The following is a 26,947-nucleotide window of genomic DNA, read 5'->3' as shown; positions in this document are numbered from 1 at the left end:
AACAACTTCAAATTTAATTTAACCACAAATGACTTAATGTCTGAACTGAAGAAACCACTCAGGAACATAGCCCTAGCCCACTGTTTTACTGCAGAATGTATATTAAAAAAGTATGTAAAAGAAGAACTTGAGACAATAACTTGTGTGTCAGTGTTGTGACTAATGGGGAGGGACTGACAGTGTGCCAAAGTCATTATGCATAAAAGATGCCAGTTATGTTACCACACAATATACTTAGATGATAGTAAGCTACAGTATAATTTCCACAGGAAAAACAACATTGGCAGTATAAATCAACCTCAACAGTATTGAAGGCTACAAAGGCACAGCATATAGGATTATATTTGAATGTATAGGGTGTGTGTGTGTTTATGAGAGAGAGAGATAGAGAGAGAGAGAGTGAGGGAGAGTAAAGAGAAGATAGAAAGATGGAGAGAATAAGCACATTGCCAAATAATGAGAGACGTGAGGTGGAGAAGCATGCAGGCCGGTCAAGTGATGGCAGTCTTGTGACGTGGGGTGGGTAAACAGTTTACCCGTGATTACTGTGCGCTCTCCAACACAAACATTCACACACACACACACACACACACACACACACACACACACACACAAAAAAAAAAACTTGAGCACACACACACACAATCAAAACACACAGATCAAATGTCATAGGCCTATTGCTTTACATGAGGTCATTCAACTAGGCAAAACCTCATAAGACCTAGGAAGGGGAATGTTGGTCCATGGGCACATGGAACAAAACTAATGAATGTTGTGTATTGTTTATGAGACTGTGTAGGAGGGCGCAGATGGTTTAGGTTTTAATCCTGTCTGTAGTGCTCCACCAGTCAGTCGACTGCTTCTCCCCCTTTAACCGAACGACCTAATTTTTTAGGAGAGGGGTAAACGTAGCCACCACAAGATGGCGCTATTACCAAGCAACAAAACAAGCTCTCACAAGCTGTCACAACACAACCAGAATTTGTCCACAGGCCTGGTTTCAGTGCAACTAAATTATATTTGCTCAGTTCATTGTCCAGTGCAGAACCCATAGACTGACATACGATTATGCGGAAATGTTAGGATATTAGTCCATGTATAAACTTCTTTATTATCAGCCTAGGTCTGTTGAAGCTGTGAAATAGCAAATAAACTGATTTTAGCACAAGAGAAGTGACATTTTTTAATCCTCCCTTTCCAACACGCAATCGCCACAGCTAAATATCGCGTGACCCACATATGAGAACGAGAGGATTAAAGGCACAAGCCGACACCAGACAGCATAAACCAATGACCCACTGAAGGCAAGTAGTAATTGTCCAGCAGTATCCTACACGAATGTCCCTTGTTCTCCCTCTCTCTTTCCCCGACAAAATCACACAGTAGCCTAGGGTATTCTAGCCTGGCCAGACGTTTAAACACTTGAGAAAGAATGCATCTCTAACAATGACGTTTTATGTGTAGGCTACAACGATAATATCAACCTGTCAGCCATGGAGATGAGAGAAAAAGTATCAGATAAAGTTGTTAGTTCACGTGATGGGCGGACACACGCGGACAGAGGGCGTTGGAGGTGTGGCAATGAAAACAATAGATTTGTGGGAAACGTGAATGTTTGGATTTTTAGCTGGATCGACAGATTTCACGGACCGAATATTATATTGTAATTGCTTGTTCGGTCGTAAGTATTGAAGACTAGCCTCTATTATATTGACATAAAAAAAATCCAGATAATTTGTAACAATTTGAACACAGCTTTATCACAATATAGGCTTAAATTGTGGATTAAAGGATTATCATCTCCTGGTAATAATGTGTTTTTAAATGGTTACGTCGTCGGGGCGCACTGTGACTGTGGGGAAGTGTAGGGTTAGGGTGAGGAGGACGGACAGAGGCGAGCGAGGGAGCCGGGTGAACAGAAGGAGAAAGAGGAGAGAGAATAACGGGAAAGTGGGAGCTATTTCAAAAGGAAACAGAGGAGGAAGTCGACGAGAGGAAACGTTTTGAGTTTTTGTGGACGACAGGGGGATGTTTATTTGATTTAACACTTTCAAACAAGACACGGGTAATTAACTTAGATTATATCAGAAATGTGGCTATAACTCATTTGAAGTTTTTTGTTATTGGGCGTCAACTTTGATAACTGGCTGCAGCCATACCAAACCCTGTTGCTTCGGATTTGTAGAGAGACTGTCCTCGAATTTAATTGTGTAAACTATCAGCCTGTCCTGCGTAAAAGCTCACCAAAACGGAAATGTACAGGTCTTTAATGCTTTGAGTAACATTTCTGTTAAGGTTTTGTTGTTACAGTATAATGTTCAACTCATAACGGTAGCGTACTTTGGACATTATGTGGTGTGTTTGGAATGATGGGGGACATTTTATGGACAGATGGTGATGGCGTTCTGAAATTGAGGTATCGTTTGTTTGGATGTCGAGTGGAGTTTTGTTACCGCTAATCTGTTGACGGCTGGCTGGTTTGACAGTCTCGTTTGCACAGCGTTTACTTGGCATTAGCAAGAGACATGGTTTCTTAGAGAAAGGTTGGCTTCAACTACAATGAAGGACCATGTCACGCTCAGACAGACTTAACGCGTCCCTTAAATCCCATACCAAAAGTGTTCCCAGGAATAACCAACGACGTGTATGGTCGATGTTGATAGACCTATTGCCTTCTAAAAGTTAGGTGTTTTAAAATGAGCGAAGTATGGTGGTGGCAGATGGGGTCATTCACGGTGGGGACTCAGAATCATTCTCTTGTCCCAAGTTTTGAACAGGGTTAAGTCCCTTCATCCTACAGCCGGCCAGCTAGCTCTCCAGTAGTCTAAACTGTAATTATGCCGAGATTACTATGGGTTTATTTATGGGCTTTTCTTGAATGCAGTCTGGTCTTCAGGTTATTGCTGTTTTTATTGGGTTGATGTTTGGTTTGTAATTACAACGTTACCGGTCCAGTCGTAGACCAGCCCACTAGTATTACATGGAAGAGGCTTTAGGTTAACTATAATAGGTTTGTAAATGACATATCAATGTGAGTTTATAGTAACCACAGAATCACATTACTGACAGTTTTTGCTTAAGTCAGAATGGGCCTACAATAAAGGTAACATTATACCTCTGCTGATCGTATGCCATTGTAACATCATGCAGTTTTTGAAATTGAAATTGAATTTTTTTTTTAAAAAATCCTCTAAACTGACAGTAATCTGCAGTCTAAAATCAAGAGGCTCTTTGGTTGATAAGTAGGGGGTGGCATTGGAAACATTTTATTTGATGAGGAAAGCTCTTGTGCCCACTCCTTTGAGTATTTAGCAGTGACCGAGTTTACCTCGACTCTCCTCGTTCCCCCTATTAGTGTCAACATCTGCCTCCTCTTCTGTTTTCTTCTCCAGATGGCAAACAAAACAGGATCCTGCTCCTAACACGCTGTCGTTTTTACCTGGGATTGATGTGAAGCGGAGATTGGAGCATTTTGGAAAAGTGTGCTCGACAACGTGTAAATAACCCTGGAGAGTGGTGTGTGTGGTGAGGTGGGCTCTTTGTTTTTCTGGAATGTTCCACCGAATGCCAGACTCCCTGTAGAGAAACGGTCTCAGTCCAGGAGATCTATTTGGTTCCCAGCTGGCTGGCTTGTCACACCTCATACATTCTAGTGCTGAAGGCTTTGAACAGACTCTGGGACGCCCACTTCCTCCCATTGGGTTCTGGTGGAAGAACACAGGAACGACACAGGCCCAGACCAAGTCACAAATACGGACACACACGTACATACACACACACACACACACATACATACACACAGAGACTGGACATACATAGCTGTACCCAGGATCTCCACCATCCAACAGCCATGGCTAGTGTGTGTCCCTATGGACGTTTCACTCACGCTATTGTCCGGGGTATCCCAGAATCCTTTGGGAAGGTGGGTGACGGTGGCGGCGGCGGCGGCGGGGATGCCACCTCCACAGACCTGGCGAAGGCCCAGCGGCAGTTCGGTGTGCTGACGGGCGCCCTGAGGCAAAAGGTGGGCCTCCAGCTGATCGAGATTCCCGCAGATGCCGAGCTGCCAGAGAGCTGGAAGATCGAGGACGTGGCGGTGATCCAGGGGGACACGGCGCTAATCACCCGGCCGTGGAAACAACAGAGGCGTAGCGAGGTCAGTGGGTGGCTAGTGAGTGGAAGACCCAGACAGGTTTTGGCAGGAGATGCTCATACTGTATGTTGTTCACAGAGGTTCTAGATCTAGATCTAGATCTATCTAGATCCTCAGAACTCAGTACAGACCAGCCATTCCTAGTCCTCAGTGAGTTTACAAGAACCACTAATAGATATCTTCTTTCTTTTACTGTCTGTGTCTGTCTGTCTGTCTGCCTTTTAAAAAAGGTACCAGATGCTCATTACTCATGTCATGCAAATTTCAGGTTCAGTACTCAGAAAGTTTGCAAAAACCACTGTAGATATCTTTATTTCACTGTCTGTCAAAATGTAATGCCATGCAGATTTCATTTTGCATAGAGTTTGCAACAATTACAAACGCTAATAAATGCCAATGAGAGATGATTTGGTTCCAACAGCACCACAGGAGTTTATGCAGTGGAGATTGTTATCAGAACTTTGAGGAATCACTCGGTTATAGTATGATTAGTGGTATTTAGTTTTAGATTCTTTTCATTCCTTGCTTGCTTTCATTGTCTGTCTGTCTGTCTCTCTGTCCACCCATCTTTGGTCTGTATAGCAGATGCTACGTGACTCAATCCATGAGTCAATCCAATGCAAGTTTCAGTCCCAATCCTCAGAGAATCCGCAAGAACTCTTTCTAACATAAAGCAGAGTGAAAGGGAGGAGCATAACCCAAGGGGACAAGAATGATGAATCCATTTTGGACATCACTCTAAGCATTTACTTAGAAGAGGATCATCATCAGAGGATAATGAGTCACACAGTTAAAATGGGTTTAGTTCAGTATTATTTAGTTGATATCTCCTTTCTTTCTTTCTTTTCCTTTCTTGGCTGCTTGTCTGTCTGTCTGTCCAAATGAGATGGGCTGAGCTTTGGGTCCTCCATTTTCACTCCAACCTCTCCATGTTGCAGCCCCAGAGCTCTTCATTTGCAAAAGCTACTAACTAAAAGCTGCTAATCAACATGGAATTTTAGAACCACACATTATTCCAAAACTGAATATTCTGTTAGAATGTTCAAAACTCCCCTGCTGAAGGGAAAAGTAATGCCAAAGGCAACCTTAACATTAATTAAGAAGCTGAATGAAGACACCAGCAGAGGAGTTTACTTAGAGGGCCTCATGATCAGAGCGCAAGGAATCACACTGTTTCCTTTCTGCTTCATATACCTTTCTTTCTTTCCTTCTTTCCTGCTTGCTTTCTGACAGTCTAAATGAGTTTCAGTCCATGTCCTCAAAAAGTTTACAAGAGCCACTAGCAAAAGTGTAAGGAAAGAGAATACTCCAAAGGAACATAATGGATTAATCTTGAATGGAGTTTATTTAGAGATCATGATAAGAGCATGTGGAGTCACACTGTTAGAATGCATCATCTACTTTTCTTTCTTTCTTTCTTCCTCTATCTCTCTTTCTTTCTTTCTCTCTCTCTCTTTCTTTCTTTCTTTCTTTCTTTCTTTCTTTCTTTCTTTCCTTCTTTATTTCCTTTTCTATCTGTATGTTCATTTGAAAGGGCTCAATGAAGACATGACAAGTCTATTTGTTTTGTAAAGTGACCACTTTATATCACTGAGCCACTTAGCCCTCTTTTTCTTTGCATCAGTCTCTCCATCTGTCTGTCTATTTCCTCCTCTATAGGTGGAGGCAGTGCGTAGAGTGCTGACGGAGCTCAACCTATCCGTGGTAGAGATGGGGGTGGAGGAGGGAGCATCTGGAGGGGCAACTCTGGAGGGCAGCGATGTGCTCTTCACAGGACGAGAGTTCTTTGTGGGAATCTCCAAACACACCAACCACCGCGGCGCAGAGGTGCTGGCAGACACCTTCCGGGTGAGAGGCACATTACACTCTCCCTTGATGTTTGAAAACAGAGGAAATCTAATATGTAATCAATCTGTGCACCCTGTTATGATACTGCCTCCAGTTAATGGCTCTTGACACTCGTATGAGTCACATTATCTGTTTGTTTATTTGACATATAGTAAATAGGCAAATAGTCTCCTTTAATTTTTGTTATTCCATTCTTGAAACCCAAGCCTCTGAGTCTCAAACCCAAGACAATTGTTAGTCATTATGTTATCGACAATCAAGCTTTTTGAATCCTTGAATCCTAAAGTGTTCTCTAACACTACCTTTCATTTGCCATCAATATGGCCGCTGTGTCTTGATCTTGACTGTTGTGTTTGGCTTCGTGAAATTTCATGTCGGCGAACTTATCGGGCTGTCTGACGAAAGAAATTAGCTATTGCATACTTTCCATATCTACTCTGCTTGTATCCACACACCAAACCAAAAAGGGCTGCAGACACTATCTACAGCCATGTTGGATTTGGTTGAAGCACAGCTGGTCACGCCATAAATGTTGATCGAGCCTCTTAAGTGCCTACCTCCAAGTCGATAGCATGGTGCTTCGTGTGTCTGTGTGTGATTTGTGTCTCTTTTACATAAGGAAGGCCTTTCATTTGGTTTTTCATTTGTTTGGGTTAACTTTTAGCTTTACATGTTCCAATCATGTTTTTGACCAAATGCAGATTAAAATGTTCTTCCCATTGACAGCATTCAAATTGATGCAAACAAATGACACAGAACCTTATGCAGATTCTGTCCAGCAGCTGCCGTTTGATTTGAATATTCACAAATCTCGCTAGACGTGTCCTGCCAAAGGAAATATTTGTCCTGGACCTTTCCTTTTCTTTGCTGCCATTGTAAATATCGCTGATTCTCAAGAGCTGTTGTTTAGCAAACTATGCAAAGCAGTACAAAGGCCTACAGTCTCTGGTTACTCAAAGCAAAGGGCAGAAATTCCTTTTTTTCTGAAGAGGGACAATCATACAGTCACACTGTAGAATATGTACTCACACTTACCCGATCACTGGCGTAAGCGTACTGTGATCTATATTACCTGTATCTGTACAATCCTGCACTTACTGTAGAAAAACAGATATGTAAAGTAAAATGTATTGGATCACTGCGGGTTAGATGCTAATTGTATCGTACATGTATCGATGTTTTTAGTTTTACGAGCCATTACAGTAACAGAAGTATTTTGTTTTTTATTCATTTTGATGATATATAGACAGATTACAGGCAGAGTACATCTCTGTCATTGCTGGTATGCACGTGGAAAGCCTGGTGTTGCGCTGTGTAATTTTGTTGTTTCATTCACTCACATGTTTTTCATGTATTTGGGAATCCTCTTGGCAATAAATGGGTACTTAATCTGGTGAAACCTTACAACAAGGGGTATTAATACCAGTTCTTACAACCCTGTGCTTTAAATAGTTTTTAATGTGTGTGTGTGTGTGTGTGTGTGTGTAGGACTTTGCTGTGTCCACTGTGCCTGTGTACGGAGGCTACCGGCTGAAAAACATCTGTTCAATGGGAGGCCCAGACACCATCATCATCAGTAACAGCGAAGGGGCCAGGAAGACACTGCGGGTTAGTGTCTGTTTGGGTTTCTCATCACCATGAAGCTACACAGATACACAAAGGGTGGAATGCTGGAAGGAGGGAGAGAAAGAAAGAAAGGAAGAGAAGAGAAGGTTAAGATAAAGAACATTATGAGCCTGAGGTTTAGATATGTTATCAAATGCTTTTATCCGAAGTAAATGACAAAGTAATGTAACATTTAGAATAGTTCAAAAACAGAAATTAACAATAAAAGAAAGAAAGAAAGAGAAAAGAAAGAAGAGAGAAGGAAATAAAGAGAGAAGAAAGAAGAGAGAGGACTCTGCCCCACACGGGAATGCTGTCATTCTCTACACACCCTGTGCGCCTAACCAAATTAAGGCAACATACAAAGTGCACATCAGTCAGTTGACCTGCTAAAAGCCATTAACTTTTGAAGGGCAGACCAATAAGAGCCGCAGGGTTTTAGTCCAAGAGGCAGAGCCAACTTGCCTACATGCTTGAGGTCTGCATCTGTTTTGAAATGACTCTGACCAAATTGTTGTAGTGGGCCATGGGTGTTCACCGTGTGAGAGAGAGAGAGAGAGAGAGAGAGAGATGGGTGGCTTCTAGAACATGTGCTTGAAAACAGCTGGAGGGAGAGGTGGGTGTTGTTGCAGGGTTGTCCATAGAAACATCCAAACTTGTCGAAGCTCTTGAAGTTCAGAAATTTTAATCCTGTACACTTTCCTGAAATTCATCAGATTCCTCTAGCTGTCCCATCAGGTTTTTTTTATTTAGGGCAGTCATGGCTCTGTGTGTGCACCGTGTACAGAGGAGAGGAGTGTGATGTGATTGACTGTGGAGTGAAAATATGAAGAAAAATATATTGCGAAAGACAGACATACAATCATGGCTAAATTTGTTGGTACCCTTCCATGAAAAAAGAAAAACTAAATTTTTCCTATAAAAATAATTGACATTTATTATTTTTATTCTATATTTAATGGAAATGAAACTTTGCCTTTGACTCTTCATTAAACAGAATATTTTAAAAATAATAATACAGATGAAAATGGTGCTGAAAAATAGGATGGTGCCCTTTACCTAATAGTGTGTTGCACAACCTTTAGAGGCAGTCACTGCCAAAACATTCTTTCTGTAGCTTTGAATGAGACTTTTGCATCTCTTGCCGTGCACACATGCTTCAGCTGTCTCAGAGATGGTCAGTGGGATTCAGGTCAGAATTGCCCATTCTCTGTTCCTTAGTGTGTTTTGGGTCATTATTTTGGGTCATTTAACCAGGCTGGATGACTGAATACAAGATAAAATACATAATGTAATACTAATCACATCGTTTCCAAGAAAGATGTGTTTGCTGCACTTCTGAAACAGTTTGGTAAGAGTTCAAATTCACTGCTGGTAGCACCCCTGGAAATGATCAAATGGGATGTTTGGGAATGGGCATCAATGGGATGCTTTCCAGAAAGACCTACAGAGCACTTTAAATGGACCCTGGGCTGATCTGGTACGGGTCCCGGCCAACAGACCTGGGCCAGACCTGAGCCAGAATCGTGCCAGAGCTGATTAAGAGCTAGCCAGGCACCATTGGGGGACCTTGGCATTAGCGTAATGTGATTCGCAGGCCCTGTCTGCTGATGTTGCACTAATCTCATCAACGGCGTGTGTGTGCACGTGTGCATGCGCGCGGCACATAGATGTCTCTGATGTCCGTGTTTGACAGCTTGTTGCTGTGACACTAAGAATGAATGTGAATATCATTGTGATTTTTTGCCTTGATTTATGATCTCTCTCTCCATTTGTCTTTGTGTGTGTATGTGTTTCCTAGATGATGGAGCAGCTGACGGATCATCACTATGAGGTGCTCACGGTCCCTGAGGATGCGGCGGCCAACTGCGTCTACATCCGTGGTCCAGCTAAAGTGGACTACCTGCTCCACCCTACGGCTGAGGAGTGTCCCAACAGTGTTACTGTGAGTGTGAGCAATGTGTTCTGTTTTTTTCACATTCAGATTACGTAGCGTCTGTGCTTTCTTTCAAAACAGGTATTTACATAGCATATGGTTGTATCTAAGAGCAAGTAAAGTTTGGTTGGTTTCTGAAATAATTTATCTGTTTTTATAAATCTGTGCTGTTACAGTTGCTTACATGACCAATGGCTTTTCTTTAAAAGCAAGAGAAAGAAAGTATACAAAGAGAAAGGAAATGCACAAATGGAAATAAGAATACTTACATCCTTGACTCGGCCTCAAAACATTAGTCATATGTACCTACGTATACATTTCAGATACAAAGAGAGACTACAAAGATGTGGAATTATTGAAAAACTCTTTCATTTCTTTTGGTTGTACAAAATCAAGTTAAGAGCAATTGGTTCACGGTAAATATTTCAGAGGCTTGAGATGGTAGCTTGATGGTTAATACATGTTACAAATTTACCATCAGGCTTGCTCGAAAGTCCTTTAATTTGATGTGGTTGAATACAAAAGCCATCAAACCCTCAAAAACAAAACTGATGGCTTGGTAGCTGATTGTAACTGATTGCTTCAGCAATAGCAACACAGGCAGTATAAGCCTGGTCCCCCCCCCCCCTTTTCTCTATCGGAGAGGATTAAAAAGAAAGCGTGCTGTATTTTCCTCATTAATACTGAAGGTTCTTTAACAATGCACATTTTGTTTATTTTTTATCATCCTCCCTCATGGCCTGAGGGCCTGCTTGAGATGCATTTTTTTTGCTTCCACTTACTTTTTAATGATATTTAGAAATTAATCGGCACCCAGATAATTACAGCTTGATGAATAATTGATTCATGAGCAGTAATTCTTTTTTGCATATTTACGAGAGGGAGCTAGAATCTCAGTTTTCTTAGCAATTTAGTCACAGGGACTACAGTATCCATCTTTGCTTACTCATCTCAATTACGACCTCCCCCCCACCCTTCTGTCCTTTGCTCATCCTCTTACTCCTTCAGATTAAATTCTCTCTGTTCAAAAGGGGAAAAAAGGAGTGCAATAGGCAGCCAACAAATGCATGACATATTTACACACACACACACACACACACAAATATATATATATTTAAGCATTTGCCAGAGAGAGGTGTAATAAACAAACAAACAAATGCTCTCTCTTTGTCTGTCTCAGGCCTTCCAGAAGCTTCCAGACTACACCCTCCTCCCTACAGCCTGTAGTGAGGCCTCGAAGCTCGGCAGCTCACTCTCCTCCTTCTGTCTTCTAATCAACAGAAAGCATCAGGCGTACTAGCATACTAGCACTTTCTGTGGAGTCACAGGCCCTTTTCCTTCTCTCATGACACACACACACACACACACACACACACACACACACACACACACACACACACACACACACACACACAGTAGCCTATGAATCGCATTCTACAACTATTTACCCTTAAAATACAAACACAAGATGTTATACAGTAAAACAGCCCATAATACACACAGTGACCGAGTAACCAGTCAAGAAATATTACTTTCACCACTTACATTTTTTGGATCGCAGCCTCAGTCGTGTCCCTCTGTGGGAACGATTTCCTGCTAGTCCAGCACAGCTGCAGCTTGTGGGGATAGAAGCAGCAGCCTGTGCTGTATCATACCTGTGAATGTGCTTAGTCCAAGGGCCTGGGGACAGAAAAAACAACAACAACAAATCCAAACATCTGTGGACATGCTTAGGTGTCAGTTTCCTGTGTAAACTCTACGAGGAATGCTTATTCCTACTTGAATGTACAAAAATGCCCCCTGCAGAGACTTTTTAAATCGGTGATAGAGGTGACCCTGGTTTGTCAAGCACAGAGGTCGTAACATAGTAGTCTGATGCCACCTCCTCTGGTTTGGAAATGAATACCCTTTTTTGTTCAGTTCTGTGGCTTTGTCTACGGTGTCCTATGCATTGCCCCTTGCCCTTGAGGCACCTCTATAAGGATTTATTTAGACCACTGTGGAGAGAACTGTATACAAGAGACAGAATCAATCTGTCATTCGTAAATTGCTCTTCAAGAAGTAGATTTTTGAAGAATGCAATTGATGATTGCAAACTTTAACCACTTCAGCTGTGTGATTTTTGAAGGCATAATACATTGTTACTCTTAGTATTCCTATGTGTTCTGTTTCAAGTTGGTTAAAGGCATTTGTTGTATATTCCTGTGGCCCTAATAAATGCACTAAAACTATGGAAACAAATCTCTCACCAAATTTAGAATTTGAAAGCCTTTTTAATTTCTAGCATTCTATTTGTTTGCATTGAAATTATGTATTAGAATTTTCTTACCTCTCAACTCCTTACATTTGTATCGCTGTTTTTTCAAGTAACTGTATTTCAATTTTCTTAAATGCATTAAAAGTATGTAGGAGAGAATGAGTGAGGATGGGTGTTTTTTTTTCCTCGACCTACTTGACCAAGTACATTTATAGCCATGTGAATATGAGACAAAAAAAATGAATGCATTCAACACAACATGGTCTAAAACACAATAAAATGTAAGTGCTTTTGTTGCTCATCTTGCCCTACCTCAGAGGTAAATTCTGCCATCTGGAAAAGCAGTTAATAGCCTTTGTTGACCAAATCAGAAAAAGTTGTGACGTAAAATGTGAATAAAAACAGAATGTAATCATCTGCAAATTTCTTAAACTCATATTTAGGTGCAAAAAGATGTTTTTCAGCTCTTTCCCTTGTTTGCAAAAATTTGAAAAAATACTTCACAATTCCATGTTAAGAAGCATTAAAATGATATTGTTTCATTGTTTGTGCACACAGGTTTGCACAGAGTGATGAATACCCCTACATCTTTACTTCTAGAGACCCTGCCTCTCTGGGGTGATCTTTTTCATACCCAATCGTGTTGCCAGTTACCCTAATTAGTTGTGAAACACCTTTTGTTTTATTACACAACTTTTCCAGCATTTTGTTACCCCCATCCCAACTTTTTTTGAAACATGTTGCTGGTATCAAATTCAAAATTGACATATATTTTCCCTGAAATAGTCAAATCTGTCATTTTCAACATTTGATATGTTTTCTGTGTCCTTTTTTGCTGCTATATATGGGCTTACGAGGCCCATTGTATAATTGTATATTATCACATTCTGTTTTTATTTGCATTTTACAAACTGTCCCAACTTTTCCTGATTTGGTGACTGAAATCCAGAAATTAAAATGCCAATCTCTAGGTATGATGAAGGGTATGTGATGTGGGGCTATTTTAATTCCAAAGTTCAAGGGAACTTTATCAGGATGCATAGTATCCTGGATCCATGAAATAACTGGCCTTTGAAAATAAAAATTTGCCTGCCTCTATGCCTGCTGTTTACATGGGTAATTAAATGAATGTACAGGCCTTTCTTTACCTGGCATGCCCTCTAAATAATCTATTAGCAATGAGGTCACTTTTGAAGAGTTTTTTTGACCCCAAGATGATACCCTTTTCTGGAACTCTCCAACAGTGGTTCTTATGGGATTTTTTGCCCTTCTTATCATCCTCCATACTGTGCGTGGGGGTAAGATAACCATAGGTCTTTGTTTAAGCATGTTTGTCACATTTCCAGTTGATTAGAACCTTTTAATCATTGTTTTAACTGTAAAACATTTTCAACAAGGTACCACATTCTCTGACTTCAAGTCAACATTCTTTCTTTTTATTTAAATTTAGTGTATTCTCTTGTCTTTCCAACGTTGAAAAATGACTAGAGGATTTAGCCCCTCACTTTATTTTCATACCTTATTGAAAAAGAATGTCATGAACTACTTCTGAAAGTTCACAGACACTCTGATTAACTGAAATGTTGGAATTAGATAGGAAAATGCTTCTGTTATGTTTTGTAAGTTATTTATTTAAAATATTTATTTCTTTATGAGATTTTCCTTAAATTTGCCTCCATTCAAGAGTTGATTTTTCCTTATTGTTTTCATTGTGAGAGTACAATAAATCGCCAAAAGATAATTTTTTATACCTGTTTATAGTCCACTTTACCAAAAGTGCCAATAATTCTGGAGAGTACTGTAGAGACCGATGGTTAGATGTTTGAACAAGGCAGAATATGGCGTGGGGGATTGCTGCGTCAACCTCTGTACACGCCAGGTTTTGTGAAATTCTGTCCATATGGGGCACAGCAATTTCTGAGTATGATGTTGTGAAACCAACTGGCTCTGCACCCCCATCTACAGGTCAATGTAGGGAACGACATCAAGTGCTTTTCCCCCTGTGCCACTGTGGAGAGAACTGTATACAAGGGGCAGAATCAATTTGAACTACTAGTCAATTCTTAAATTGCTCTTCAAGAAGTAGATTTTTGAAAAATGCAATTAGAGACACAGGAAATATCTCTTAAATGTTCAGTATGTTGTTTTTGTACTAAAACACACACACAGAAATGAGTGCAGATTTTGACCACTTAAACTGTTTGATGATTTTGAAGGCATAAAACATTTCTATTCCTATGCGTTCTGTTTCAAGTTTGTTACTGGCTTTTGTTATACATCCCTGTGGCCCTTGGAATTTCTAGCACATTTGTTTTTGTATTGAAATTATGTATTAGAATTGTCTTACCTCCTACCTTCAACTCCTTAAATTTGTAGCACTGTTTTTTGAAGTAGCACTTTTAATTGCAAAATTTTAATTGAAAGTTAAAAGCATTAAAAATATGTAGGAGAGAATGAGTGAGGATGGGTGTTTTTTCTCTCTCGGCCTACTTGACCTAGTACATTGATAGACATGTGAATATGAGAAAATAAAAACTAATGCATTCAACACAACTTTAGGATATGTCATCAATTGAAACATTTTGAAATATGCTCTAAAACACAATAAAATATTGAGGCCCCAAAAAGTGCTTTTGGTCAGCGTTCTGCCACCTGGAAAAGCAGTTACAAGCCTTTGTTGACCAAATTTTAATATACAATTTATTGAAAGCACCTTTCTGTTTATTTTTATAAAAATGTTAAGTATCAAAGGACATCAATACACATCTATAAATATGGCTAAACAAGACCATGTTTTCCAGCAATGGCTGCGTTTGTAGGCCTCCATTGTAAGATCGATAATGTCGACCGTGAAACAAGGTGGACTAAAATGCGAGGTCTGATCCAAAGTTGGTCAGAGCCTCTGTTCTAGGTGAGCCTCTGTTCCAGGTGTGCCTCTGTTGGCCAGGTGTGCCAAAAATCCTGTTGTTTTTCACCTTCACACACAAGTTTGCCACAGGGTGATGGAGGAGGCAGGGCGTTGATGGATGTCCATCTGGTGTCTGGAATAGCTCAGTTGATCAACCTCTCCAGCTTGTCAACCAAAGAGTAGGAGACTGAATAAAGAGTAGGAGACTGAATAAAGAGTAGGAGACTAAATAAAGAGTAGGAGACTAAATAAAGAGTAGGAGACTGAATAAAGGCTTCATAGGTCGGGATAGGAGACTGAACTGAAGGAGTATCAACCTGCTAGGGAGAGTGTAAATGTTCTTGGCTTCGATCACTGGCTTGTGGAATGTTTCTGTGGAACATGTTGAGTATTTGTTTGGGGTCTGGGACGTGGACAAGTAGGTGTGTGACCTTTGCACTAATGCCTGAAGTATAGTTAATTCAGTCAAGTTATACTACAGTTTATTCCCAATCACATTCCAGGACATTTTGCGTGGAGGAGTGTAAGATAAAGCTGCAGTCTCACACCAGTTCTCTTGGAGTAATTTTGACCACAACATGATGACAACAAGCAGGGAGATAATGAAGATCAGTAGTTCTACTCAAACTACTTGTGCACATAGGCTATGGAAGATTGGTCAAATCTAGCAGTAGGAAAGTTTAGGTGGATGACATGAAAGTGAAAGTAAGACATTCAAAAGGCCAACAAAAGTTAAGGTTTCTTTTGATATAGTACAAAGATGCAAAACAGAGATTCACTTTAAATGGAAAGTGTCTACTAAATGAATAAATGTAAATGTTCTTACTTTCTGAGGTGGGCAGGGGGGCCCTTTTCATGTCTGTACCCAGGGGCCCAGTGGCTCATAATCCGTCCGCCGAGATTACAACATTGTGAAATGAGTACATATAGTGGTCAGGTACCAGTCTCATATTTCTGACCATGATTGGTCATTGTCATAGATTTGTGTCTGCATGTCCATTGGCGAACATCTTTTCGTATACATATGATATGTGTATTATCTGTCTGATGTATTATGTACAGCACATTGGTCAATGAAAGCTGTGTTTCAATGTGCATTTGAAAAAATACTTACTCACTGACTTACTCACTGTATTAATTATATCTCTCTATGCTTGTCATGTAAACCCCAGCAAGACTACTCAGACCCTATGACTTTGGCCTTGTAGCACAGGTGAAGGGAAGAAGGACAGACAACAACAAGAGGATGACAAAATCATTTTTAAAACTTAAAACTGGGCACCATATCAGGTAATCAGATAAAAGTTTATCATCAAAGTTTATTATCTTTATACAGTAGAGACAAGTACTAAGATCTAAGAGTCATGTACAGGGACGAGCACAGAGATTTTGAAGGGCAGGGGCTAAAGTAAAAAAAGACCACTTCTCATAATTTTCCAAATAAAAAATGCTTTAAAACAAGTGGGTAACATAGTACGCTAGCAAATCTCCAACTAACCGATTTATTAAAATACCCTCACACTCATGCAAATATTCATATCATACATTCACAGAAACACAAAGGTCTTCATTATTAGAAGTATTATACAATCCACCCTTTCACATGTAAGGGAAGGCTGTCTATAATGTATTGATGAAGATCTATTGGCAAGGAACAAACTAGTAGAATGAAGGCCTATTAGGTATAAGCCTACAATCAAAATTATGCAATTAGCCCTAATGTTTAAGGCAGGACACAGGCACAATATTTTCCCCTATGTAGGCTAATGGTCAATTTTGAGATTTTGGTTTAGGCTACTGTATCTTATTTCACTGTAATCATGGAAAGATTTTTTTTACTACCCTGTTTGCACCTATAGACTCAATTTCTCACCAAACAAGCTATATACATATTTAAACTTAAGATTTCAGGGGGAAATGCTGTCTTCGTGTAAGTATTAAGTCCCAGAGCCAGACAGGGCCGTGCAGAGACCTTTTGAGGGGCAGGGGCTCAAATTCAAAAAAGGGCACATGGAACAAGATTTGTTAACTATATACAGTTAAAAACAAAATGAGAATACCCTTGGCAAATATTGATTTAATGTTTATTTTCTCTTTATCAATATGCTTGTTCTGACGGACTGAGGTCTGGTGTCTGGCTGGGCCACTCTAAAATATTGATATCGTTATTAACAATTTCTTGCCTTGTTTGGCTGTATGGTTTGGATCATTGAGTGGTTTAGTGGTCCAATGCTGCCTATTGGGGCAGGTCTCTCGGCACATTGCCTGATCTTTTCCTCCAGAATGGGTGCATGGTTCAACAATATTTTTCATTCATCCTGTTCACATTTTTTTAGAGTGCAGACGGTGAGGAGTGTAGAAGATGGACAAATACCTGTCATGTTTGGAATGATGGCAGAGTTCAACTAAACAGATTTGATGCAACATATTGATTGTTGATTCTTCGCTGGAATCTGGCGTAGCAGGTTCATGGCTCTTCCACTGAATTGTGGACAGACACTCATGTATAAAAGTCCCCTGGAGATCCAGCAGCTTTACCTCACACCTGAGAAACAGAGCATCTGAGATTTTCAGCCTCAAGGTAATGACCGATAGTATACATTCTATATGTCTAACACTTACAGGCTAGCTTTGTTGCTTTTTTCACTAATAATGTTTCAGTGTGTATCTTTATTGATTGAAAGGAAAGTGGTTAACAACAGAAATGTATTTCCTTTCCAATCTCATCTCATGGGTCTATAGATTTATAACGTAAATTGTCAAATCATTTTTAAATCAGGGTTAAGCTTCTTTATGCTTCCACATGATGTGTGGCAGTTTTGACATATCTGGATAATGTCTTGCAGCATTCTCACTGTGGCCCTGAGTCTTCCTCCCTCAGGTGATCTTCATCATGGGCCCTCTTTTCTTTCCTCTGCTCGTCTGCATTGCTCTTGCGTTCAGCCAGGCCAGCAGCCAAGGCTCACAGTGTAAAGAGAACTTCGAAAAGTTTGAAGATTCCTGCTATCGTTTTCATGAAGCTGCAGAGACATGGTAGCCTAGAAATCTAGACGCACCCTAGCGGCGGCAAATTAATTTGCTCAGCCTGTACGTCTAGTATCAAACCATAGGGATTTCTATTGGCTGACGCCGTGGACGTCATCCAATCACAGCGCTCTATTTTGTTAGAGAGTCTTAAGGCGGGCTTAACAGGATGGCGACAGTCCTGCGACGGTGAACAACAAGGAAGGTGGCTATGGCGAACGGCGAGCGTCAACTTTGGAGGAGTTGGACTTGCTTTTCTTTGAAAGTTGAGCAACACAATGCACTTAAGTCATTCCTTTCGAAGAAGGATGTATTTGCCGTTTTGCAGACGGGATACGGATATGGTCGTAGCACTGACTGCATGCCTAGGCAGTTTGAAAGACAATTCCCTGCCCACCCCTTGGATTAAGCAAGGTGAATGGCTCAATTCCAGACTATACATTTCAATATAGGATGGCCCGCCAGGCTAGAGACATGGGACAATGCTCAGGTAACCGTCTCTCATCCATCTCTCATTTAAAGCTCAAGTTCCTCAGGCAGTGACTTACATTAAAACAATCATTCAGCTCATTCAGAAGCCTCATTTCACTTCAAGACTAGCGAAACAAAAGGATAGATTTATAAGACATACTAAATCAAGATGAAATTATGCATTGTGCTCAATATTCTCATATCTGTAGATACGATGTGCATCACATGGAGGCAACCTGATCTCTATCCAAACCCCAGAGGAGAACCAATATGTAAAGTCTTTTTCACAAGACAAACAACCCTGTTGTCTGGATCGGTGGATATAAACCGGTCATGTTTAAGGTAAAGGTAATGTTGTGAAATACTTTTCTTGTTGTGAAATACTTTTTAAAACCTTTTTTAAATGCCGACTATGTTGGTTCTTGTTTCATTACTAATGTGATGCCTCTACTGCTCATCCTGTCTCTTGACACTTGGAATTCTGCTTCCAGCATGGCCGGATCTAGAATGGGGCTGGGGCCTTAATGTGTTTTCCCCCACCTAATATGTGGCCGACTGACTGGAATTGCGTCCAAATTCACACACCTCCTTCTTGGTTGTATTGCTCACGGAGTACTCATCACACATATCCACGCAATGATATTAGCGCCAAGTTGCTGTGATAGACGATTTGCGGGAAAATTAACGTTGAACTTACTTGAAATTAAATCATAGGCCCATTTGCATTCTGCACATTAGGCCTACTCTCGGTGATATATCTCACAAACTCTTGGCAAGCCATATATCAAAATAAACAGCAGACCTTACCATATGACGATATGAAGCATGTATCTGTAGGCCTACAATAAGTTGTGGAGCTGTGAAATTGCATCATTACATGGTCTCCAACTTTGGGCTGAAATTCTAATGTAAACTATTTATGTCAGTACATACATTTTTGTAAATTGCTTAGCCGTAGAGTATCCTTTCTATTCCGTTTTCTATTTATTTATTTTAATGACATGAAAACAGGCTAATGAATTGTATACACATATCCTTATGCACTATGCACAATTATTTTTCCAGACTCAAACAAGCCTTCCTCAGAAATCAAATTACTCTCTTGCATCCTTAAAGGGGCAGGCACTCAATTAGACCACCTCCAAAACAATGTATAAGTATATATACTCTTTTGATCCCGTGAGGGAAATTTGGTCTCTGCATTTATCCCAATCCGTGAATTTGTGAAACACACTGCACACAGTTAGGTGAAGCACACACTAATCCCGGCGCAGTGAGCTGCCTGCAACAACAGCGGCGCTCGGGGAGCAGTGATGGGTTAGGTGCCTTGCTCAAGGGCACTTCAGCCGTGCCTACTGGTCGGGGTTCGAACCGGCAACCCTCCGGTAACAAGTCCGAAGCGCTAACCAGTAGGCCACGTCTGCCCCTTATGACATTACATTGCAAATGACAAAACTCGCCAGAAATCCTCATTTAAGGAGTAATTTTTCAATATTTTATTCCGGGGGAGCATGCCCCAAACCCCCTAGCCTAACTATGACTAACACCCCTGCTGCTGGAAAAATGTGTAGGGGAAATAATGATTTTGGGTTCCCAAATCAAGTGATGTTTACTACAAAAATGGTCCATTCTTTGTGACCACTCAAAAATTATATGTGCGCTGTCTTTGCGCATATCTGAGCAGTCTAGATCCAATCTCGGCTCCCAGGGATGGACAGCGGATGAAATACAAAAACTGGGGGGGTAGATCGACCGCATAATTTCCCAGACAAAGATGCAATGCTAATGCTCCAAGATGGTACTTTTCTCTTTGTTGCGGATCTCCTAGCCTATACTAACAAACGCATTATATTTAAAAAAGCAACATGATCAATCGCTAACAACTAAGTGCAACTAGAGCGCTATAACGCATCTAAAAGGGGCACTGCGCTTTTGCCTGTTTAGGCTATTGATGTTTTTGTTCTCTTGAGGGTCGTGACTTGTCCATGCTGACATATCCAGGTTGAAAGAAGACTGTCCATGCATGATGGGCTTCCTTTTATCTATTTTTTCCCAGATCTGGCAACACACAGAGGCTGTAACTCCACTGACAGTGTTCGTGACAGAGGTGCTTTCCCAACACCAAGGCTGATTTCAACCTAAATGGCTGGGACAATTATAGTGATGCATAAAGGGGATTGATTTTGCATCTAGATATCTTGTATAAGATTCTGATAAATGTGTGGGGCACTTTGTAAGCACTGCACAAGATACGTGCACTGCAATATGGCCACCGAGTGGAGGGACTTGTCTAAAAGACTTTGGTAAAGCTCAATCCTGATTTGTTAAAACTCCAACACGACTTAAAGAAACAGAAGCGTTTTGTATTTCCATCAATTTTATTTCCTCCTTCTGTAAAAAGTGACAGACATGCTTAACGGTTAGACTTGGCCACTCTCTCCAGCTCATCCTTCTTCTTGATGGCATAGGAATTGGAGGAACCCTGAAGCAAGAAAAAAACATGATTAAGTCCAATTGTAAATGTGCATCAGAAGGCACTAGATCTCCTGTAGATTAGCCTATTTCACAAGATGTCGCCAGCGGGTAAACCAACTTCCGCTGAACTTTCAAAGCCATTGCCGGTTGTCTGCTGTCAAACACATTAAAAATGCAGCATTTTTTCCATGGTTTAGGTTTGTAGATGTAAACAGTAGTAGAAAGTCACTCTTCTGCAACGGTCTAGAGGAAGGTCAGGAAGATGCTTTCCTCTGCCAAGGCATCAATAACCTCAGTTCAATGAAGCTGGAAATCCAGAAATTGTGAAAGGGGCTAATTGGGTTGGTGTTTCTAAGCTGGTGATTGGCTGCGCAACAGTTAAGCAGCAGCCAATGAATATGCAAAGAGTATTACTCTGCGAGGACTCTAGCACATCCAGACAATAGTGGAATGTAAGGACGTGACTCTAGTCTCGCTTAAACAGAAGAGTGTAGGAACAAGACATCTGGTAAATAGTGTACAGGGTTTTGCAAGTCAAATTTAAGATGTTTAATGCCAACTTCAGAGTTTAAATTGTCTTAACTACTTCAACATCCATAACATCTCACTAGTGCACTTAAATATTTTAACTGTTCTGGACTAAGAGCAACTGCTTTGGTACATCGACACATATGCCTATACAACTGTCTTCTTGTATCAACTGCTAATGTCATTGATCAAAATAGCCCACCATGACTAAATATAAACAGTTTATTCCTGTTAAGATGCAAGTTAAACTAAACAGGTATACATTTTTTGATCACAGTGAAGCAATGGGGATTGCATCATTAGCTTTTCCTGACAGGATGAGGACCTCACTCACACGGCTTAGCCCACATTGTTAATGTTAGCTAGTCAGAAAACTCAACTGAAATTGCAACTGCATTAGGGAGCTATGCCTACAGTATGCAACTAGCTACAAAAACACAGCTTATGCTCCACTATCTCACATTGAGTGATTAATGCCCTCTCACTTTATGAGACCTACTTTACTATTGTCATTACCATCAACAATTCCAGAGCCATTGCAATAATCAGCACCATCATGTCAAATATACCTCTTTGATCCCCTGTTAATCAGGAAGCTAACTCCATGCTTGCCACTAAAACTACACACTCTGCCCAGTCCTGTTCACTCTGTCCCTCCTTGACTTCCTGGTCAACTGTGTCCATGGTGTCTCGTATGCTCTGCACAGATTCTACGCAGAACTACATATCTTGCCGTGGGATGAAATAGATCTCAAGTGTGCCTACCAAAACGACCCAAAGCTGCCATCTTTGCCCATATGAGATCCAGATCTCCTTATATGGGCAAAGATGGTACCCAGATAAATGAACTTGAGGTCTATTGTGACGTTAGATGGCAAAAAATACTACATTGTTTCAGAGAGACCTGGGGAACCCTATGCTTGACTTACCTTTGCGGCATTGATAAGCTCATCAGCCAAGCACTCAGCGATGGTCTTGATGTTTCTGAAGGCAGCCTCTCTGGCACCAGTGCACAGCAGCCAGATAGCCTGTGGGAGAGTTGCAAAGTACACACTTCAAAAAAACAGAACATCCACCAACTCAAGATAATATTGTTATGCACAATTGACATGGTCCAGATATTAAGTCTGTCTCTGAGCTGGTGATTGGCTACGCAACAATAAGCAGCAGCCAATGAATATGCAAAGAGTTTTACTCTGCGAGGACTCTAGCACATCCAGACAATAGTGGAATGTAAGGACGTGACTCTAGTCTCGCTTAAAAAGAAGAGTACAGGAACAAGACATCTGGGCTACTCATCTGGAAAACCATGACACCAACTACCACAGTGGCCAGCACCATAACACTAGCTACAGGGCAGGCGAGGAATATTTCTGTGCTTGATGTTAGCTAAAAGTTTAAGCTGTTATACATAATTATCCATTATCAAATTTTAAAAGGCCCAGCTCGACACTGAATTCCAGCACAACAATTGAGAACTTTAAGCTCTGCAGCTAGCAAAGTGGATAACGGCAAACTTTGACAAAACAGGTGCCAACTAGCCCTAGTATTGCCTTGTAGTTAGGGAGTCACAGTAGCGAAGCAGGTTGTGCTTGGGTTTACCTGGTTGACCCTACGCAGAGGTGACACGTCTACGGCCTGTCTCCTGACGGTACCAGCACGGCCGATACGAGTGGAGTCCTCACGAGGTCCACTATTGATGATGGCGTTCACCAGAACCTGAAGAGGGTTCTGTACAAGAGAAAGGACGAGTCGCATTAAAGACTACAAGTAATGGTGACCCATTTGCCGGTTGTCCGCTATAAACAAACTGATTAATTCAACATGCAACACTTTTTTTTAAACTTCTGAGTTAGCAGAGGTTTAGGTTCAAAGATGTAAACAGTAGTATAATGTCACTTTTCTACAGCACAGTCTACAGGAAGGCCAGGAAGATGCTTTAGCCTATCAAGAGATCAATAACCTCAGTTCAATGAAGCTGGAAATCCAGAAATTGTGAAAGGGGCTAATTGGGGTAGGGGGGGTTGGTGTTTCTGAGCTGGTGATTGGCTGCGCAACAGTTAAGCAGCAGCCAATGAATATGCAAAGAGTTTTACTCTGCGAGGACTCTAGCACATCCAGACAATAGTGGAATGTAAGGACGTGACTCTAGTCTCGCTTAAACAGAAGAGTACAGGAACAAGACATCTGGTAAATAGAGTGTACTGTGCACCGAGTGTAAAGACTAGTAGTGCCAGGTGTTACAAGAGCAGGTGGAAAGGCATGCAAATTAAGGCATGCAAATTAAACAAATTAGATAAATATATCAAATTATGCATCAGTATTGGAAGACCCATCTGTACTAACACAATGCTTGGTTTAAAAAGTGTACATTTAAAATGAAAATATGAATGTCTAATCTGTTAAGTGTAAATGATTGGTTCTGTTGCTGTTCACATCTGAACTGGCCATAGGTGTCCAACTTCTTTGACCTGGACAATCCTAATCATCTTATACAGTTAGAACTCTATGATTGACCACTTAGATAGAAACCGTACCTCGCCGGTCAGGAGATGAATGATTTCGAAGGCGTGCTTCACGATGCGGACGGTCATCAGCTTCTTGCCGTTGTTGCGACCGTGCATCATCATGGAGTTGGTCAGACGCTCCACGATGGGACACTGGGCCTTGCGGAAACGCTTGGCAGCATAGCGCCCTCCGGAGTGGGGGAGGTACTTGGCGTACTTCTCCTTTACGGCAATGTAGTCCTGCAAGGCACGTCAAGAAAACAGATAAGCTAGAGTTGTCTACCTCTAACTAGTATTAACATGCACATAACGTACATTTAAGGTTGGTGCGTACAACATCTACAGCTATTATTGATGTTTCTGAGCGGGTGATTGGCTGGGCCAATGAAACGCAGCAGCCAATGAATTAGCAAAGAAAATTTCTCTGCGAGAACTATAGCACACCAAGACAATGAGTGTGTAAGGATGTGACTCTAGTCTCGCTCCCAGACATTGGGCTATTGGTTGTGGGTGTATAATAAATTATAATAAATAACAATATTAGATTTTACCTGCAGAGAGATGTCATTAATCTGAACATCATCTGTGCTCCATTTCCCGAAGAGCTTGATCTCCGGGGTTTCGGCAACAGCGGGGGCAGTCTCCCAGTCTGTCATCCTACATAATGCAACAAGGTAGTAGGTGAATTCACAGGAATGACTTTCAGTAAATGTATCATTCATCCTTTATTCTCGGAAGTTCATTGAGGGTAGTCCTCATTTTCAGTGAAGCCAACAATACAAATACATGCGTTTAGTTTGTAGTCAACGCCAACTTAAAATCGTAACATTACGTTAACATTACCCGCTAGACTTTAATTACTTCAGGCCATTACGTAAATCCTCCATCTCCGTAAGTTTGGAATAAATTACTTCGGTGCTCGGACATGCTATATTATCACAAATATTCATGAAATTGGAGCGCATGTTGATCTAGCAAAACTGCGCGACTATACTGCCGTCCTCTACAAGCTAGCAACTAATGCTATTCTAGCTTCGTGTCTTCTCAATAAAACTGGCAAAGTTGGCAGTCAATTCTGTTTTGCCTTTCCATTCCACAAACAACTACAACTTTCCATAACTGTTGCAGTTAATCATTTACATTATTACTTACTGCTCAATTGGTATACAATGGCTACACTATCAACCTCATGTCAATAACGCTAACAAATAGCCAGCCCGCTAAGAGACGTCCATGTAGAACGGCAGTCACACATGGAGAACAAGTGATTTCGGAATTGCTTTATGAAACGTTTTAACAAGCAAAATGAGGTAAATCGACCTTTCTTTACCATAAAAGAGGTGTACAAGCATTCTAACAACAAGAAATCCTCAAAAGACCACCTATTTAAGTGCATAAAAAGGGCGATTTTCGATCTTTTTCTTACTCACTTGTGTACACGATTCCACTCCGCACTCCCTTACGACGGAAAAGGGCCTCATGGCGGCGATTCGCCTAAGACATAGGAAGGGCTCCAATCACTTCCTGTGGGGCTACACATCAGCGTCTGGGTCTTGTAGTCCAAAAGGCCTACTTTTCTGTGGGCGGGAATGGGAAATACATGAAGTCATGGTCATAGCCTACTGTGCCTTTATATATATATATACAAACATAACAAAATAAATAGTTAAAATAAACTGAATTAAAATTTGATCAAATAAATTTCAACCCTAAGGAAAATCACATCCCGAGTAGCTCTTATGCTTTAGACGTACGGTAGGCTATGCTAAATAGGCCTACTCACTTGGGCCCTTCAGAGAGATAGAGGGAGGGGGGGTTGTTGGTCATTTTGTGTCTGAAATTCATAATGGTGGGTGGGTATAATGGGTACAAATTGTAACCCAAATTATGAATTGCACAAAAAGATTGTTTGTTTTTTGTGTTAAAGTTTTTTTTGATTAGATTCCCCATGCAAACTTTGAAATGAACAAACTGAACAAAAATGTTGGTAGTGTTGCATATTGATATTAATGTATTGAAGAATCAGATGAAAATACAGTTGCTTAATATATACTTATAGGCCTACACAATATTGATAATTTAAAAGTAAAAATCACATAGGCCTATTATTTAGGAGGACTACCCTCGCAAAAAAGGGGTGAGGGTCTGTTTGTTTCTGTTGAGTAGCCCTCCATATGATTTTGGTCTTCAGGTAGCCCTCATTCCCAAAAAGGTTGGAGACCCCTGCTCTACAAGAAAGGGCAGAGCATGCTGTACTTCCTGAGGAGGCTGCGGTCCTTCAATGTGTGCAGCAAGCTCCTCAGGATGTTCTACCAGTCTGTTGTTGCCAGCGTCCTCTTCTATGCAGTGGTATGCTGGGGAGGAAGCACAAAGAAGAAGGATGCGGGGCGACTTGACAGGCTGGTAAGGAAAGCTGGCTCTGTAGTGGGAGCTGAACTGGAGTGCATCACTTCAATATCTGACAAAAGGACCCTGAACAAACTGATCAACATCTTGGACAATGAGTGTCATCCACTCCACAGCACTATTGTAAAGCAGAAGAGCCTGATCAGCTGGAGACTTCGCTCACTGCCTTGCACAACAGACAGACTGAGGAAGTAATTTGTCTCCAGGGCCATTGAACTGTTCAATGCTTTTCTTAAGGGAAGAGGAGAGATAGACTTCTCCGCATAGTCTGTCTGCCTCTTACCCCCTCCATGTTTGGATACTGTCTGTCCACTAGCCACTTTTTACCACTGTCTTTCTGCCTCACTGTTTGCGTGCTATATTAGCACATATGCATAACCCCTCCCTCCATGCCACAGCCGAATTGTGGCCACACTTATACCTTTTCTTAATATAGTTATATATATATATATATATTATATATTAAAAAAACTATAGAAAAAACTATATCTATCTAACTATATATATATATATATATATATATATATATATATATAGTTAGATAGATATAGTTTTTTCTATAGTTTTTTTATTATTATTACCTTACCTACTTGCTGATATGTCCATATTTATTTTATGCTGGTCTCTAGACTTTATTCTTGCGCTGTTGCACTGTTGGACTCATTTGCACCATCACCATGACACTCACTCACACAGAGCACCTTACCTTACTATGCACAGAGAATCACAGGCTCAGTCACTGCCTCAGTCATTGCAAGCGCCTCTTGATTAATCACCAACTATGTGGATACTGTTTTTAGAATTGATTTAGATTAAGTGTTAATCTAAG

The 26,947-nt window shown here is 40.8% G+C and overlaps 2 protein-coding genes and 4 non-coding genes across 10 annotated transcripts; 1 reads left to right on the top strand and 5 right to left on the bottom strand.

The window, feature by feature from the left end:
- Positions 1-1,565: 1,565 nt before the first annotated feature.
- Positions 1,566-12,095, top strand: ddah2 (dimethylarginine dimethylaminohydrolase 2). Of its 5 annotated transcripts, XM_042076468.1 has the most exons (7): positions 1,566-1,681; positions 3,393-4,156; positions 5,813-6,001; positions 7,490-7,609; positions 9,408-9,551; positions 10,723-10,890; positions 10,921-12,095. In XM_042076468.1, the coding sequence occupies exons 2-6, from the start codon at positions 3,851-3,853 to the stop codon at positions 10,840-10,842; spliced, it is 879 nt and encodes a 292-aa protein (XP_041932402.1). In that variant the 5' UTR covers positions 1,566-1,681; positions 3,393-3,850; the 3' UTR covers positions 10,843-10,890; positions 10,921-12,095. The 5 variants fall into 5 exon arrangements, with proteins under 5 accessions (XP_041932402.1, XP_041932400.1, XP_041932403.1 ...); XM_042076466.1 differs by having other exon boundaries at positions 10,723-12,095; XM_042076469.1 differs by having other exon boundaries at positions 1,603-1,663; positions 10,723-12,095.
- An 8,466-nt stretch (positions 12,096-20,561) lies between these two features.
- rps5 (ribosomal protein S5) lies at positions 20,562-25,270 on the bottom strand. Its single transcript, XM_042077333.1, has 6 exons — positions 25,143-25,270; positions 24,264-24,369; positions 23,743-23,952; positions 22,808-22,936; positions 22,135-22,233; positions 20,562-20,684 (listed from the first exon to the last, which is right to left on the bottom strand). The coding sequence occupies exons 2-6, from the start codon at positions 24,366-24,368 to the stop codon at positions 20,616-20,618; spliced, it is 612 nt and encodes a 203-aa protein (XP_041933267.1). The 5' UTR covers position 24,369; positions 25,143-25,270; the 3' UTR covers positions 20,562-20,615.
- LOC121696360 lies at positions 21,021-21,154 on the bottom strand. Its single transcript, XR_006026303.1, has one exon. It is a non-coding gene; the product is annotated as a small nucleolar RNA SNORA3/SNORA45 family (small nucleolar RNA).
- Positions 22,331-22,463, bottom strand: LOC121696362. Its single transcript, XR_006026305.1, has one exon. It is a non-coding gene; the product is annotated as a small nucleolar RNA SNORA3/SNORA45 family (small nucleolar RNA).
- On the bottom strand, positions 23,231-23,364 carry LOC121696361. The gene has a single exon (XR_006026304.1). It is a non-coding gene; the product is annotated as a small nucleolar RNA SNORA3/SNORA45 family (small nucleolar RNA).
- Positions 24,065-24,196, bottom strand: LOC121696359. The gene has a single exon (XR_006026302.1). It is a non-coding gene; the product is annotated as a small nucleolar RNA SNORA3/SNORA45 family (small nucleolar RNA).
- Positions 25,271-26,947: the final 1,677 nt, after the last annotated feature.

The sequence above is a fragment of the Alosa sapidissima genome, chromosome 21, assembly GCF_018492685.1.
Source record: "Alosa sapidissima isolate fAloSap1 chromosome 21, fAloSap1.pri, whole genome shotgun sequence".
Lineage (NCBI taxonomy): Eukaryota > Metazoa > Chordata > Actinopteri > Clupeiformes > Clupeidae > Alosa > Alosa sapidissima.
The sequence above is the reverse complement of the archived record's forward strand: the minus strand, read 5'-3'. Positions and strand labels throughout refer to the sequence as shown.

Bases quoted from the DNA above. Each gene is read 5' to 3' on its own strand.
- ddah2 (XM_042076468.1), top strand. From the start codon at position 3,851: ATGGCTAGTGTGTGTCCCTATGGACGTTTCACTCACGCTATTGTCCGG. The intron at 6,002-7,489 runs GTGAGAGGCACA...GTGTGTGTGTAG, and splicing joins TGCTGGCAGACACCTTCCGG to GACTTTGCTGTGTCCACTGT. The intron at 9,552-10,722 runs GTGAGTGTGAGC...TGTCTGTCTCAG, and splicing joins AGTGTCCCAACAGTGTTACT to GCCTTCCAGAAGCTTCCAGA.
- rps5 (XM_042077333.1), bottom strand. From the start codon at position 24,368: ATGACAGACTGGGAGACTGCCCCCGCTGTTGCCGAAACCCCGGAGATC. The intron at 22,234-22,807 runs GTAAACCCAAGC...ACTCTCCCACAG, and splicing joins CTCTGCGTAGGGTCAACCAG to GCTATCTGGCTGCTGTGCAC. The intron at 20,685-22,134 runs GTAAGTCAAGCA...TTCTTGCTTCAG, and splicing joins AGCTTATCAATGCCGCAAAG to GGTTCCTCCAATTCCTATGC.